This window comes from Haemaphysalis longicornis, unplaced genomic scaffold, assembly GCF_048455015.1.
Source record: "Haemaphysalis longicornis isolate Haplotype H1 unplaced genomic scaffold, Haemaphysalis longicornis Haplotype H1 scaffold_1, whole genome shotgun sequence".
In the NCBI taxonomy this organism is placed as follows: Eukaryota; Metazoa; Arthropoda; class Arachnida; order Ixodida; family Ixodidae; genus Haemaphysalis; species Haemaphysalis longicornis.
This window is the reverse complement of record NW_027526203.1, coordinates 373,004,839-373,017,462: the sequence shown is the minus strand read 5'-3', so window position 1 is coordinate 373,017,462 and position 12,624 is coordinate 373,004,839. Positions and strand designations below refer to the sequence as shown.

The following is a 12,624-nucleotide window of genomic DNA, read 5'->3' as shown; positions in this document are numbered from 1 at the left end:
ATGCGCCTACATTCACATATGGCGATGAGGCTGTGGACATATTTTACGAAGACATTCAATGGGCAATGAATAAAGTAAGAAATCCGCACTCTATAATTATGGACGATTTCAATGCAAAAATAGGGACACAACAGCTAGGGAAGCATGCGGTAGGGAAATTTGGCTTAGGCTCAAGGAACAGCGGCGAGGAAATGCTGGTTGCCTTTGCCGAAAGGAACCACCTTCGAATAATGAATACCTTCTTCCGCAAAAGAAAGAATGCGAAACGGGCTTGGAAAGGTCCATATGGTGAAACCAAAAACGAAATCGAGTTTATTTTAACTGGCACTTCAAGTACGACGTACAAGTAACTGGCCGTGTTAAAAAGAGTGATTACAGGATGCATGGTCAGAAGTCGTATCCGCCTGGATTTAGGAAAGGAAAGACTTGGGATGCTAAAGCGGAAGGCGCCTGACATGCCCGCCGTGGGGAGAAAAATGGAAGAATTCAGATTGTTACTTGAGAACAAATTCTCCGTGTTCAATGAAAGCAATGATCTGGACACTGCCAGTTCTCATTTCTCAAATGCGGTCATTCAACCGTACGAGGAAAGCAGCCCAAGTTATATGAATCCAAGCTCTCTCAGAAAACCAAGGACCTTATTGGCAAGCGCCGAAAAATGTTAGCCTGCAGTGCGAGGGACCGAATAGAAATGGCAGAGTTGTCCAAATTGATCAACAAAAGCAAGACTGCCGACATCTGCGCATTCAATGTCGAAAAAGTTGAAGCAATATTGCAACACGGAGGTGGTTTAAAAGCTACTAGAAAAAAGCTCGCTATTGGCAACAATAGAATTTACGCACTGCGGGGTGCCAATGGCAACATAACCAATGATATTGATGATATACTCAAAATAGCCGGGGCATTCTACACGAAATGGTTCGCTTCTGCCCTTGACTCACAGCCACGTTTATCCGTAAATGGTGCCGGTCAGGTATCGCCGATTACGACAGATGATGTCTCAGCGGCCCTCCAAGCAATGAAGAAAGGCAAAGCTGCAGGATACGATGGCATTACGGCTGATACATTGTGCCTCGGCGGGCACGTTGTCCCATCAAAGCTTGCAGCCTTATTATCGCAGTGCTTTAGGTCTCTAATGGTGCCAAAGGCATGAAAAAATGCGAATATAGTTTTCCTACATAAGCACGGTGATGCGAAAGAGCTTAAAAATTACATGCCCATCAGCCTGCTCTACGTTACGTACAAATTATTTGCAAAGGTAATCCTCAATCGCTCAAGTGCCACTCTGGACTTTCAACAGCCATGAGAACAGGCCGGTTTCAGGAAGGGGTTTTCAACATTAGACAATATTCACGCTATCAACCAGCTAATCGAAAAGTGTTCAGAGTATAATGCTCCGCTGTATATGACATTCATAGATTACAAAAATCATTCCATTCAGTGCCCACAAAAGCAGCAATAACAGCGTTGCGTGAACACGAAGTAGACGAGCCATACATTACGCTCTTCTAATATTATACAACGGATGCACGGGAACTATCCAGCTCCATCACAGAGCTTGTAAGTTTCCCATTTCCCATACAAAAGGGTCTCCGGCAAGGGGACACAGTATCCCCCCAGTTATTTACAGCCTGTCTGGAGAATGTGTTAAGAGGAGGGAAAAAAAGGGTCAGAATTAATGGGGATATCTCAGCCACCTAAGGTTTGCAGACGACATTGTCCTGTTCAGTGATCAAAGCAGCAGGGATTTGCAGAGCATGCTTCACCAATTGTGCTCGGAAAGTATGGCAGCAGGCTTGAAAATCAACATGAATCAATCAAAAGTAATGTTCAATCAGCATGCAAAAACACGAGACTTTAAGGTAGGCAATGAAGTGTTGGGAACAGTCGGCGAGTTCCTGCACCTCGGGTCAAAAGTAATGTTCAATCAGCATGCAAAAACACGAGACTTTAAGGTAGGCAATGAAGTGTTGGAAACAGTAGGCGAGTTCCTGTACCTCGGACAAATCATATCTGCTGATCCAAACCATCAAAAAGAAATTACCCGCAGAATTAGCATGGGGTAGGGCTGCTTTCGGTGATTCAGATATTCTAACTAGTAAGCTTCCTCTGTCCCTCAAAATGATCGTATTCAACCAGTGCGTTCTTCCGTAATGACGTACGGCGCAGAAACTTGGGGTCTCACTAAACAACTTGAAAGGAAACTTAAATCAGCCCAACGGGCTATGGGAAGGAGAATGCTAAGGGTCACGCTAGGGAACAGAAAATGAGCCGCGCGGATTAGGGAACAGACTAGGGTAAATGACATTCTAGTTCAAATTAAACGAAGGAAATTGACATGGGGGGTCACGTCATGCACATGGGGGAGAACAGGTGGACCATCCGTTTAACAGAGTGGCTCCCAATAGACCTCAAACGCCGTAAAGGTCTGCCGAGGACACGACGGAGAGATGAGCTGCAAAAATTCAGGGGGAAATACGGACTCAAGTAGGACTCGATAGGCGTGATTGGAGATCTTTGGGAGAGGCTTTCGACCCGCAGTGGACACAACCAGGCTGATGATGATGATGATGATGTCCTCAAATTTTTTGGCACGTACCCACAAGGGGGGATTGGCCAGGGCTAAACCGGTTAAAAACGTGGGACTTCAAAATGCTTATTTCCGGAAAGAGGCTGTAAAAGGAAACTTAGATGTGAATTTACCCGAATTACCCATTAATCAGCACCGCTTAGCAATTCAAACGACCTGAGGCAGAGAGAAAATTTTGAATGCAATTATATATATCCCTTCTTGCAAATCCCAGCTTTGATGCGCCAATAGACAATATAAGTGTTATCGATAAAGTCAACCCCAACCGCTCAATCGGCTCCTTCAAAAACAGTTGTCTAGCTGTTGAGAAACGGCGACAGTCAAGGAAAAAATGGTCGATTGTTTCGGGGACCTGGCACCGCACACATAGTTCTGTAGGCGAAAGTTCCGATCTGAACAGATAGAAATTAAGCCTTGGAACCCTGCAACGCAGCTCGGTGAAGGTCACCTCGCATTGCCGAGAGCCACAAAAATGAACATTCCACCCGTACTTTAAATGTTGGAACTCTTCAAATGATAAGAGTGAATCGGAACGGGTGGCGTCTAAATGCCAATATCGTCTTAGTCTCGCAGATGCAAATAGAGCCAGATTAGGAATTCCGAATTGAATGGGAGCTGTGACGGCGAGATTAGCTAAATGGTCCGCTTGCTCGTTGCCCCTGATGTCCGTATGGCCAGGGACCCAAGACAAGCGTACCTCCTTCACGTGCCAGAACAACGTGCCTGGGTACAATGGAGAGTCCGAAGAGGAAGTTAACGCCGATATAACTGCCATCGAATCAGATAATATGATGATTTTTGATACATGCTGCGGTACTTTGCATAGAGCGAGAGCTATTGCTAAAAATTCGGCCATAAAAATGGGTGTGTAATCCGGGATTCGCAGCGAATAACTCCAGTCTAAAGATTGTGAAAAAATGCCAATTCCAGCTTTCTCGCCATTTTGAGATGCATCAGTATAAATCACAGAAGAAGCAGGATACTGGGATAAATATTCATTTAAAATAGCGGCTAATAGCGAGCGTGGTAGAAGTTTTGCAGCGGAAGGGAAGGGGTTTTGAAAGCAAAACTCAGTTTCTCGCTCGATTGTGGATACCGGGATGACCTCATATAACTTAACAGAAATACAATCCAGGCATGATTGAACGAATAGCACTTGGGGGGAGATACGTTTAGGCCACGGGAATGTAAAAAATATACTCGGCTCACAAATAAATACAGGCTTGGCAGCCCCAGAGCGGGCTTCGTACATGCGGAGGTACGTTTGCACCGTCAGCAAGAGAAAACGGACCCTAAGTTCAGGAACGCGTGCCTCTAAGTACAGAACTCGGTTCGAAACGAACCGGGGAAGGCCAAGACAAAATCGAAGAATGCGCCTCTCCAACAGGTATAACGGACGCAGTTTGTAGATAGGACAACTGCAAAACAAGACGCACCCAAACTCCATGACTGGCCGGACGTAGGCTCGGTACAACAGCAAAAGTGTGTCCCGGCGCATTCCTGCTCGCTTCCCACATAGTCTTTTCATGCGACCAAATGCTCTCTCCGCTTTTGTGACCGATGCTGCTGCTGCTGCTGCTTATGTTGATGATGACGATGACAACGACGACGACGACGACGATGATGATGATGAATTCCTTCAGATTTGCGATAGAGCAATCATGTCACGTATACGCAAAACAAAGCCCATGCGAACCTTTCGGTATCTGAGAAAAACATTCAAACCATTTACGAAAAAAATCGAACTATTAGCCTGCAAAGCTAAGTCCGACCGATTATAAAATACGCCTCAATGGTATGGGATCATCACTCGCAGGTCAACCAAGGTCCCTAAATTATAAAATATACCAGGGAAGGTCATCCGATTTGTCTTCAACAGTTATAATTGGCGCATATCACCAAGTGTTATTTAGAAACACACACATTTAGATACCTTATAGTCTTGACAGTATTATGACAGTGAAAAAAATTGGCCAAGAAAAATTCAATTTTTCAATGCGAATTGGGTATAAATAAAAATACATACGTGGAACAAGTAGTTCCACAATCGCACGTTCACAATCAAAAAAGCTAAAAGACTTCTCTTGCAGAACTGATACATTTAAAAATTCATTTAGCCGATATTGCGGAATTTGGGTCCCTTCAAACTTTCCTGTCGGCGTTAAATAATAATTACTGAGTAAGCAACTTCATTGCTAGCCCCATTCCTGCTCTTACACGCATTGTGCGCAACGCGTCGCTTCGCCTAATGGTCGTTCTACACCTGTCAAAAAAGTGCTGTTTCGAAACCGGCTAATGTTGCGCTCTGTTTATTATCCCGTTGTCTAGGCCAGCGTAGCGTTTTTTTTTTTTTTGTCTTTGCCTCTTCTTTTGCCAGGTCCTCGTGTATTCTTTTGCAGCTCGTTGTCTGGAATTTTTTTGTACGGACAGCGCTGCACTGTACACCATCAGTGCCGCACAGAACTGCTCTTATTTCTATGTCCATCTACGTGATGTATTTTGCGTGTTGTACCGCTCACTCCAGCGGAGGACGTTGTTTCAAAGGTCGGCAGTATTGCGTAAATAAATAATAAATAAATGAATAAATCAACGCACACGCCGAGCTTGTCAGCGAGTGTCCGGTTGAGGTGTTCGATGAGGCAGTTGGTTCTAGTGAGTCGGTGGTAGTCTGCTTATGTTCGGTGAAACGGGAGCGAATTGGTCATCCACTGCCCTTGACAAGAAGGAGCTGCCGCTGTCCGCAAGTATAGCTGGCGTGGAACGCCGTGATAGCGGACGGCGTCGTGTAAAAGAAAGTCTGTGACCCCAGTGGCACAGCTTCGGAAGAGCGCGCGTGATCACGATGCGTGTTGCATAATCCACTCCTTACGAGATGAGGCTTGAGGGAAAGCACCAGAAAGGGCAGTGGCTAAGAGGATAGTTTGTGACTTTTTGACGGTGTCGGAAGAAAGACAGCAGTCGACTAAAAAATTAGGGTACCAAGAGGCAGCCCTGCGGAATACCTTTAGTGTAAATACCGTGGTTCGGGAAGGAAGACCGAAGTAATGGTTCGTAACCATCTCGATGATATCGCGTAAAGTCCCACGGTTAATCAGCAAGACCTCGGTAGGTGGCCCCGCTAGAAGGTACGGAAGGTCGTGTCAAGAATCAGTCAAGAAACGAACTGTGAGGTATGTTGAAAACTGTTTTCTAAGTTTTTTTTTTCGAAGTAGCCCAAAGCAATGTAGCACAAGTTTCGGAAATTTCGAATGTTTTACAACTTTCCATTTGCACACACTAGTATTTTTCAGAGGATCAGAAATTTCAAGCTGCGTTTGTATGCCGCTCTCAGTGGCAGCGAGTATTCTTTTTTACTTCCTGTGAAAGTGGGAGACCTCCGCCATTCCCACTTTTTTCTATTCCAGTTGGTACCATGATTTCTGTTTAACCACGATGAGAAAAATGGTTTCCTGCGAAGTTTTACGCAGACTACCCTTTTAGACCATGTCGCTGGGTTCGTTGTATTCACAGCGCCTACATCGAAGTGCTTTTTTGCAGGAAGTAGGCTAAAGTGTTAAATTTTGCGTGTGTAGATCTCTTCTGACTACTTGGCTAGCGTACGCGGAGTAGCAAGGACTACTGTCACTAAAACCTTATTTAGTGACATTATAGCAAGGATGACATGAGCAGCTAATTTTCGCTCACGCGGCTGTACCGTGCGCGTGACACCTCATGGACCTGGCTAGGATGCGCACCATCAGGTTGGGCGGATACTGTCGTCAATAAACGAATTGTCAAGAAGACAAAAAGAACTGTTTCGCACCGACCGAAATTGAATAAAACCTTAGAATTATCAAGCATCACGCTAGGCGTGCCGGCTGCTTTGCTTTGCTTTGCTTTGCTTTGCTTTGCTTGCTTGCTTGCTTGCTTGCTTGCTTGCTTGCTTGCTTGCTTGCTTGCTTGCTTGCTTGCTTGCTTGCTTGCTTGCTCGGTCAGACATGTTCATTTTTGCATTTCATGCGTTCCCCGACATGTTCAATGAAAGGTCAACTTCCTCCTGAAATACGGTCAAATTATGCTACTTTCTCAGAAAACTTCACCATTTGAAGAAACATCCGTCCTGGCCCTGGGTTCTAACCTGAGAACACAAGAGCAGTCGCTCTCCCGACTAAACTAACCAGGAGTCAAGCCGCCTGTGGCACGACATCAAGTTAAGCGACCATTCCACACGACGAACAACTGTTAATTAACCGACGAGTACACGTGAGCCTCGGTGGTGGAACAAGTTTGTGCAAAAAAAAAGTTGTAGTCCATCTGGAATACAGTCACACGGCCATAAAGTAAAGCTATACGCGTGCTGTGCACGAGACAAGAAAGTTATACTCAAGGCCCAAGCTCATCGGGAGTCAAGTTAGGCCTTGTCAGAACCCAGTCAATAAATATGGTGGAGTCAATCAGTTGATTCCCTGGCTGCTATTTCATCCCCTCCTTTCCTGATCCAAAGCATCCGTGCTTTTTCCTCTCTTGCGCTTAACTGCATCCATGCGCGTCTTTATTTTCTTTCGTTTGCTGTTTCAGTGTCCTCCTGGGTCGTCAAACCCGCAAATTATGGGCCATTACTCCTCCAGAATCTGCGTCCACTCTCGACCACACCCATGGCACGCCTAATCTCGAGCAAACACGAAAGGGTGCACGCGGGCCCGTATCGGCGGCTACGCGGTTAAGCACTCGTGTTTCGCTCGCTTTCAATGACACATGTCTCGACGTGACGTCCATACAAAAAAAAAAAAAAATTCCAGTTCCCGTGTCGCTGCCCTATTAGGATACAACAGCGCAGCTGCGGGAGCGTATACGTTTAGAGCAACGTGCTCTCATGAATGTGTCCGGGTATCACATGGCTCCAAGAGGCTGAACAACGTTATTTAAGCACTGCTTTGGTATACCTTCTGCGACCATGCACTTCGCCATGATCTGTAAGTGCAATTACTAATTTGTCATTACCGCGCTGAAAGTATCTGTCGGAAAGAGATGAGTAAGGCTCAAAATACGCTGAACATATGGTTGTTCCCCCCAAACCCTCCTCATTTTTTTGACCACCCAGGAAAAGTTACAATCCGCCTGGGCGTCCGGTCTGTGCGCCTGGGACACACGTGACGATTTTAAAGCGCAGCCAATCTACGCGGCGGCCAAAAATACGACCAGCTGTTCCCCCGTGCCAATTCATTTCAATGCAAGGTGGGCATAACAGGTTTCGCCACACCATTAGCCACTAAGAGAGAAGAAGTGACATTTGTTGTAAGTATTGTAATCTCTGCTGTGCAAGACACACAGTTCATAGAGACCCCTATTCTGTCTTTGTGCGTTCAGGCTGCCTTGAACGAAAGTCAGCAAGGTGGAGAATATGATTGTAGCTACATATTGCCACCTATGGGTCCTTTACTTTTCGTCTTGCGCAGTTACGTAAAATTTTTCAAAATTTTTTCCGTAGGTAGCTCGCGATCGTTCTGTTAATATTTCACGCAGAAATTGACAGAAGTGCAGGGGAGAGTGGGTAAAAGACTTGACAGTTTCCAAAAGTCATAAACTATTAAAAAAGCAGGGAACAGGATAACTTGCTACAAAATTTGAGTCCACAAGCTATCTAGAAGGGATGGGGAAGGTCCTTCCTGCCTTTGCCCCTGGCTCCCGCTTAGCAGACACGCCCATCATCGCCATCATCATCACCATCATCTGTATGTCCACTGCAGGACCGGTCCGACCGGGACTTCTTCCATATACTTCCAACCGCTTCTCTCCTATGATGGCTGCGTGCACCCTTTGTTCCAAATTCCCCCTTTTCTTTTTCATTGCTCCACCGAGTTGACGGTCCTGTCCTACTTCTGGTCCTGGCTTTCGTTAGCCACCGTCTGTTACCCTGCTGGTCTACCGGGTGTAAATTATTCGCATTACACCCATAGCCCTAGTCCCTTTCTTCCTCTTAATTTGAGCTACGGGGCTTTTGTGCGCCGTACAAACTTGACAAACCTAAATTTGTTCCCGGATGCAGAATGCTCGTTTCCTCTCCATAAGCATTATTTCCATCATCGTCGTCGTCGCCGTCGTCGTCGTCATCGTCATCATCATCATCATCATCATAATCATCATCATAATCAAAGTTTCTGCCACAGAAGTCATTCTCAGTAGTGCGCAGCATTTGTGTCATGCAATTCTCTTCACTGATTGATACCCGCCGCGGTAGCTCAGTGGATAACGCGTTGCGCTGCTGAGCCCGAGACCGCGGCGGCCGCCTTTCTGATGGAGGCGAAAAGCAAAAACACCGTGTGTGCGAGATTTCGGCGCACGTCAAAGATCCCCAGGTGGTCAAAAATTAATCCGGAGCCCTCCACTACGGCGCGCCGGTTCGTTAAACCCTACAATCAATCAAAATCACTGACAGAAGTGGCCTTCTGTTTGTCATTGGAAAGTACCTGCCGAATACAGGCCCCACCGCCCACACCAACTTTACGCCAGACTTATTTTTCGTGTTTAAGATCAGCACAGACAACTTGTCCGAGGTACTTTTACTCGTAAATATCTTCAAGCCTTTCGTTACGTAGCGCCACTAAATGAAAGTGAGGGTTTCGGCATGCTCGTCTAACAACATTTCATAATTTCGACCTCTTCATATTCATCGTTAACTTTATGACCCTTATAAGAGTAACAATTCTTAGAGTTGTTATCTTATTGGAAATGCGTAAGACACACGGCGGTTGTTCGCCTGATGGAGGCAAAAAACCAGAACGCCTGCATGCCCAGATTTCAAGGCACGTTGAAGATGCCCAGGTGGGCTAAATTAATCCGTATCACCCCACTACTGCGTACCTCATAGCCTGCAGGTGTAGCTTCGCCGCGTAAAAACCCCAATTGGAGCTCTTTTTTACTTCAAATTTTGTTAAGCCAATGTTTCCCGAATCCATCCTCACAAACGGCACTAACGTAGATCGTCAGCGCGCTGGGCCTAAAGTGAAATTCGCCGAACAGGCAGCAGTGGAATGCCTTCCAACTCCTCATCGTTCCTCGCAATGACAGCCGCCATGATTATTTTACGACCGAATCAGGTTTGTGTCGTCGATGAGCGTGGACAAGGTTTGATAAATATTATTTAATCCCGATTCAGACCGGAGTGAAAAGAAGAACTATCGATTAAAAAAAATTACTATTACCGAAATATTTATTTACCAATGATCATACTACATTTGCTCGTATTTCTACTGTTTTAATTTGCATTTCATCAAATATCGTCTGTTACGAACAAAAGCACAATTTGTGCGGCAAATTGTGATTTTGTTCGAAACCAGAGAATTTGGACCCGTTCAATAAACGTTGCAGGTAACGGGTGTCGAACATTCGACGTGCGACAGAATGCTCATTTTTGAACTGTAAGAGGCCTCGATTATTAGTAATGTCACTGGAGCATTGTCCACGAGGTCCGTGAACAGCTTCCAGATAATCAATCAGGAGGTAATTTTTTATAAACCTGGAGTTTAGCGGAAAATTCTATTTTGTTGTTTTTGTCGCCAGCGCGGCCAAAATGAAACAGTTTGCGAAAGATCAGGGAATAAGATATCAACCAAGCCTGACTATTAACAGTGCAGTGAGGCTGAAATACAATACCACTATCACCCCTGAAAAAGTTGCTTAAAGAATTCGCCCCATTTTTTACGTTAAAAGGACCCAGTGTCATCAACCTGCGAAACGTTATTCACTGCACGAGCTAAACTATGCCCAAAGACGCGCATTCGGTGAGTCTACGTGCAATGGCACACCTACGCTCATTATGTAGAGCACGAGATTTATGCTGCCCGATACCGAAACTAGAACACGAGTTGCGCACCAATCTCTCTAATATCTGCCAGCTGCAAACTCCACGAACTCTTTGACGCACACGTATACCATACACCGTAGACGCACCGAAAAGCGAAGTTTCAGTTGTCGGAGTCGCATGATGAGTCGAAGGCACGGCCAGAGACAGCAACAAAGAAACAGGTAGAGACCCTATTGTCTGAGTTTATATTTCTTTCCCTGCTTTGGCTGCGCCTGCGGGACGCAGTACAGTACACACACCCACGTTCTAAAATGTCGCCTAGCATAGCTGCCTCGGAATGCGTGTTGTCATAAACTAATGCCGTCAAGGGTTCCTCAGATATGGGGGTTAACGCGCCGCAGCAACACCCGGGCTATCACCGTCCGGATTAATTTTGTGGATTTTGAACAAGGTTGATAGATCCTTGTGCAAGATCCGACGCAACAAAGAGTTCCCCACACGTCGGGTGGTCACATTCCTTCGCTTCGGTTTCCCCAGAGCTCTCCTCCCAAGCCGGCGCGAGTAGCGAGAAGCGGCCCGCACTCACCACGACGAGCAAGCGGCCGGCGTCGGCGGCGGCCATGGTGCGGCGTCCAGGCGGTTCCCTCGCGACGGGGCCTCGGCGCGCGTTCTGTCGGCCGCCGCCGCTCGCGGGGCGGGTTTGTGGCATTTATACGCGGCCAACACCCAGGCGGTTCTCCTTGGATCAGTGAACTTATCACGCCAAACAGCGTTTGCGGATACGCGCGCGAGAAAGGGGGAAGTGCACCGGCTGACAAGATCCCGCATAGCTAATGAGCGCCCGGACAATGGGGCACCGCCAACCGGGACATCTTCGGCCTCACGCGCGCTGCGTGCATACAGCCCAGTGTCGGTATTCGTGCGCTCCGAGTGTATAACCGCGCCCCGTTTAGCCCACGCACGCCCGCAAACGGGACCGGGGCGCAATATCGAAAGCGCTAATACGATGTCGCGCGCGTCCTAAAGCTGAGCTTTGATTTGTCAGCCGGTGCACAGCCCGGAGATGTGCCGCATGCAACGTGAGCCGAGCCATAATAATTTCAATGCTTAAATGATGTCGACGGATGCTGCTTTCTGGAATGTCACATTTGCACGTTGCTGTGAACACCTATCAGCTCATTTCGTATCTAAAACCTTGATGTCTGGAGAGGAGAAGGCCACGAAAGGACTCCCTCCATCCATCCTGTGTGGTATTCGGAAATTGTCCCAGTTCGTTTTTCTTTTTTCGTTGCAAAGGTCCCGTCAGTGTAATATTTGAGTATGGAGTGGGCCAAGTTCAAGCAGCTGACCTCAGGGCCATGGGACCGAATAGTCCTTGACTGCATGCACGCGTGATTCAAAGTGCATGTCTAGAGACGTGAGGCAAGAAACGAGGGCATTTTTCAGCTCCAGGTATTTCTTTGGCCTGGCACTAAAGAGGCGGCGGCAGTAGAGAGAGAAGTGTGAAGTGGGGAGTTCTAACCATACCGCCTCCGTGGATGGCCATGCTTCACTGTGCAACATACAATGTGGGGAAACCAAGCTTACAAAAACCAAGCTTACACTGATCTTTTTAAAGTCGGCTTCACCTCTAAACACAAAAGCATTGCTAGGAAGACATCCTTCCAGGGGCACTATATGACGTCTTATCAAAATATGGAGGCCCAGGACATTCTCCTATTTTTTTAGAATTTTTCCCCACACGTTGAAAATTGCTCTACCCGCCGTTTGTAAGCGGAGACGCAATCTGCTCGATCCTAGTCATATAGAGCTTCGCTGTAATAAAAAAAGCCCGAGAGAAACGACGAAAACACGAATAGAAAATCGTGAAAACCGGCCAACCGTGCACTACGCCTTGCAAAAATACGAAGTGGCCGAAGTTAAGCGCTATAATAGTGTACATGTACAGTCATGGACAGATGAAATAAGAACGCGAAAATCTGAACCGGAACACGCAAGATCAACGTACACAGATAGTGAAGATAAAATAATGGCTCGTTAGTGGTATATTTGGAAAGACACATTTTCAATCTTCATTACTGTAATAAAGCCACACGAACATTTCACTTGCACGGGAAGAAACCGCGCTATTTGTATGTTCTGGTTCACATTTTCGTGTTCGCATTTCATTTGTTCATTGTTGGCGACATAAACAAAGGGAACCTTTAAAACAAAGCCCTCACAATGACAGCAAGCGGCGTAAGAATGCTTC

At 46.5% G+C, this 12,624-nt stretch overlaps 1 protein-coding gene across 2 annotated transcripts in view; it reads right to left on the bottom strand.

The window, feature by feature from the left end:
* The window catches only part of LOC144155100 (uncharacterized), a 51,881-nt gene that overhangs the window by 24,149 nt on the left and 15,108 nt on the right, over positions 1 to 12,624 (bottom strand). Inside the window, exon 1 of one of the 2 annotated variants that reach the window (XM_077686351.1) lies at positions 10,960 to 11,475. The exons of the other annotated variant lie outside the window; for it this stretch is intronic. Within the exon in view, the coding sequence (XP_077542477.1) occupies positions 10,960 to 11,082 (123 nt within the window). The 5' untranslated portion in view covers positions 11,083 to 11,475. Of the gene's footprint in view, positions 1 to 10,959; positions 11,476 to 12,624 lie in introns of those variants that run through there. 2 annotated transcript variants of the gene reach the window in all.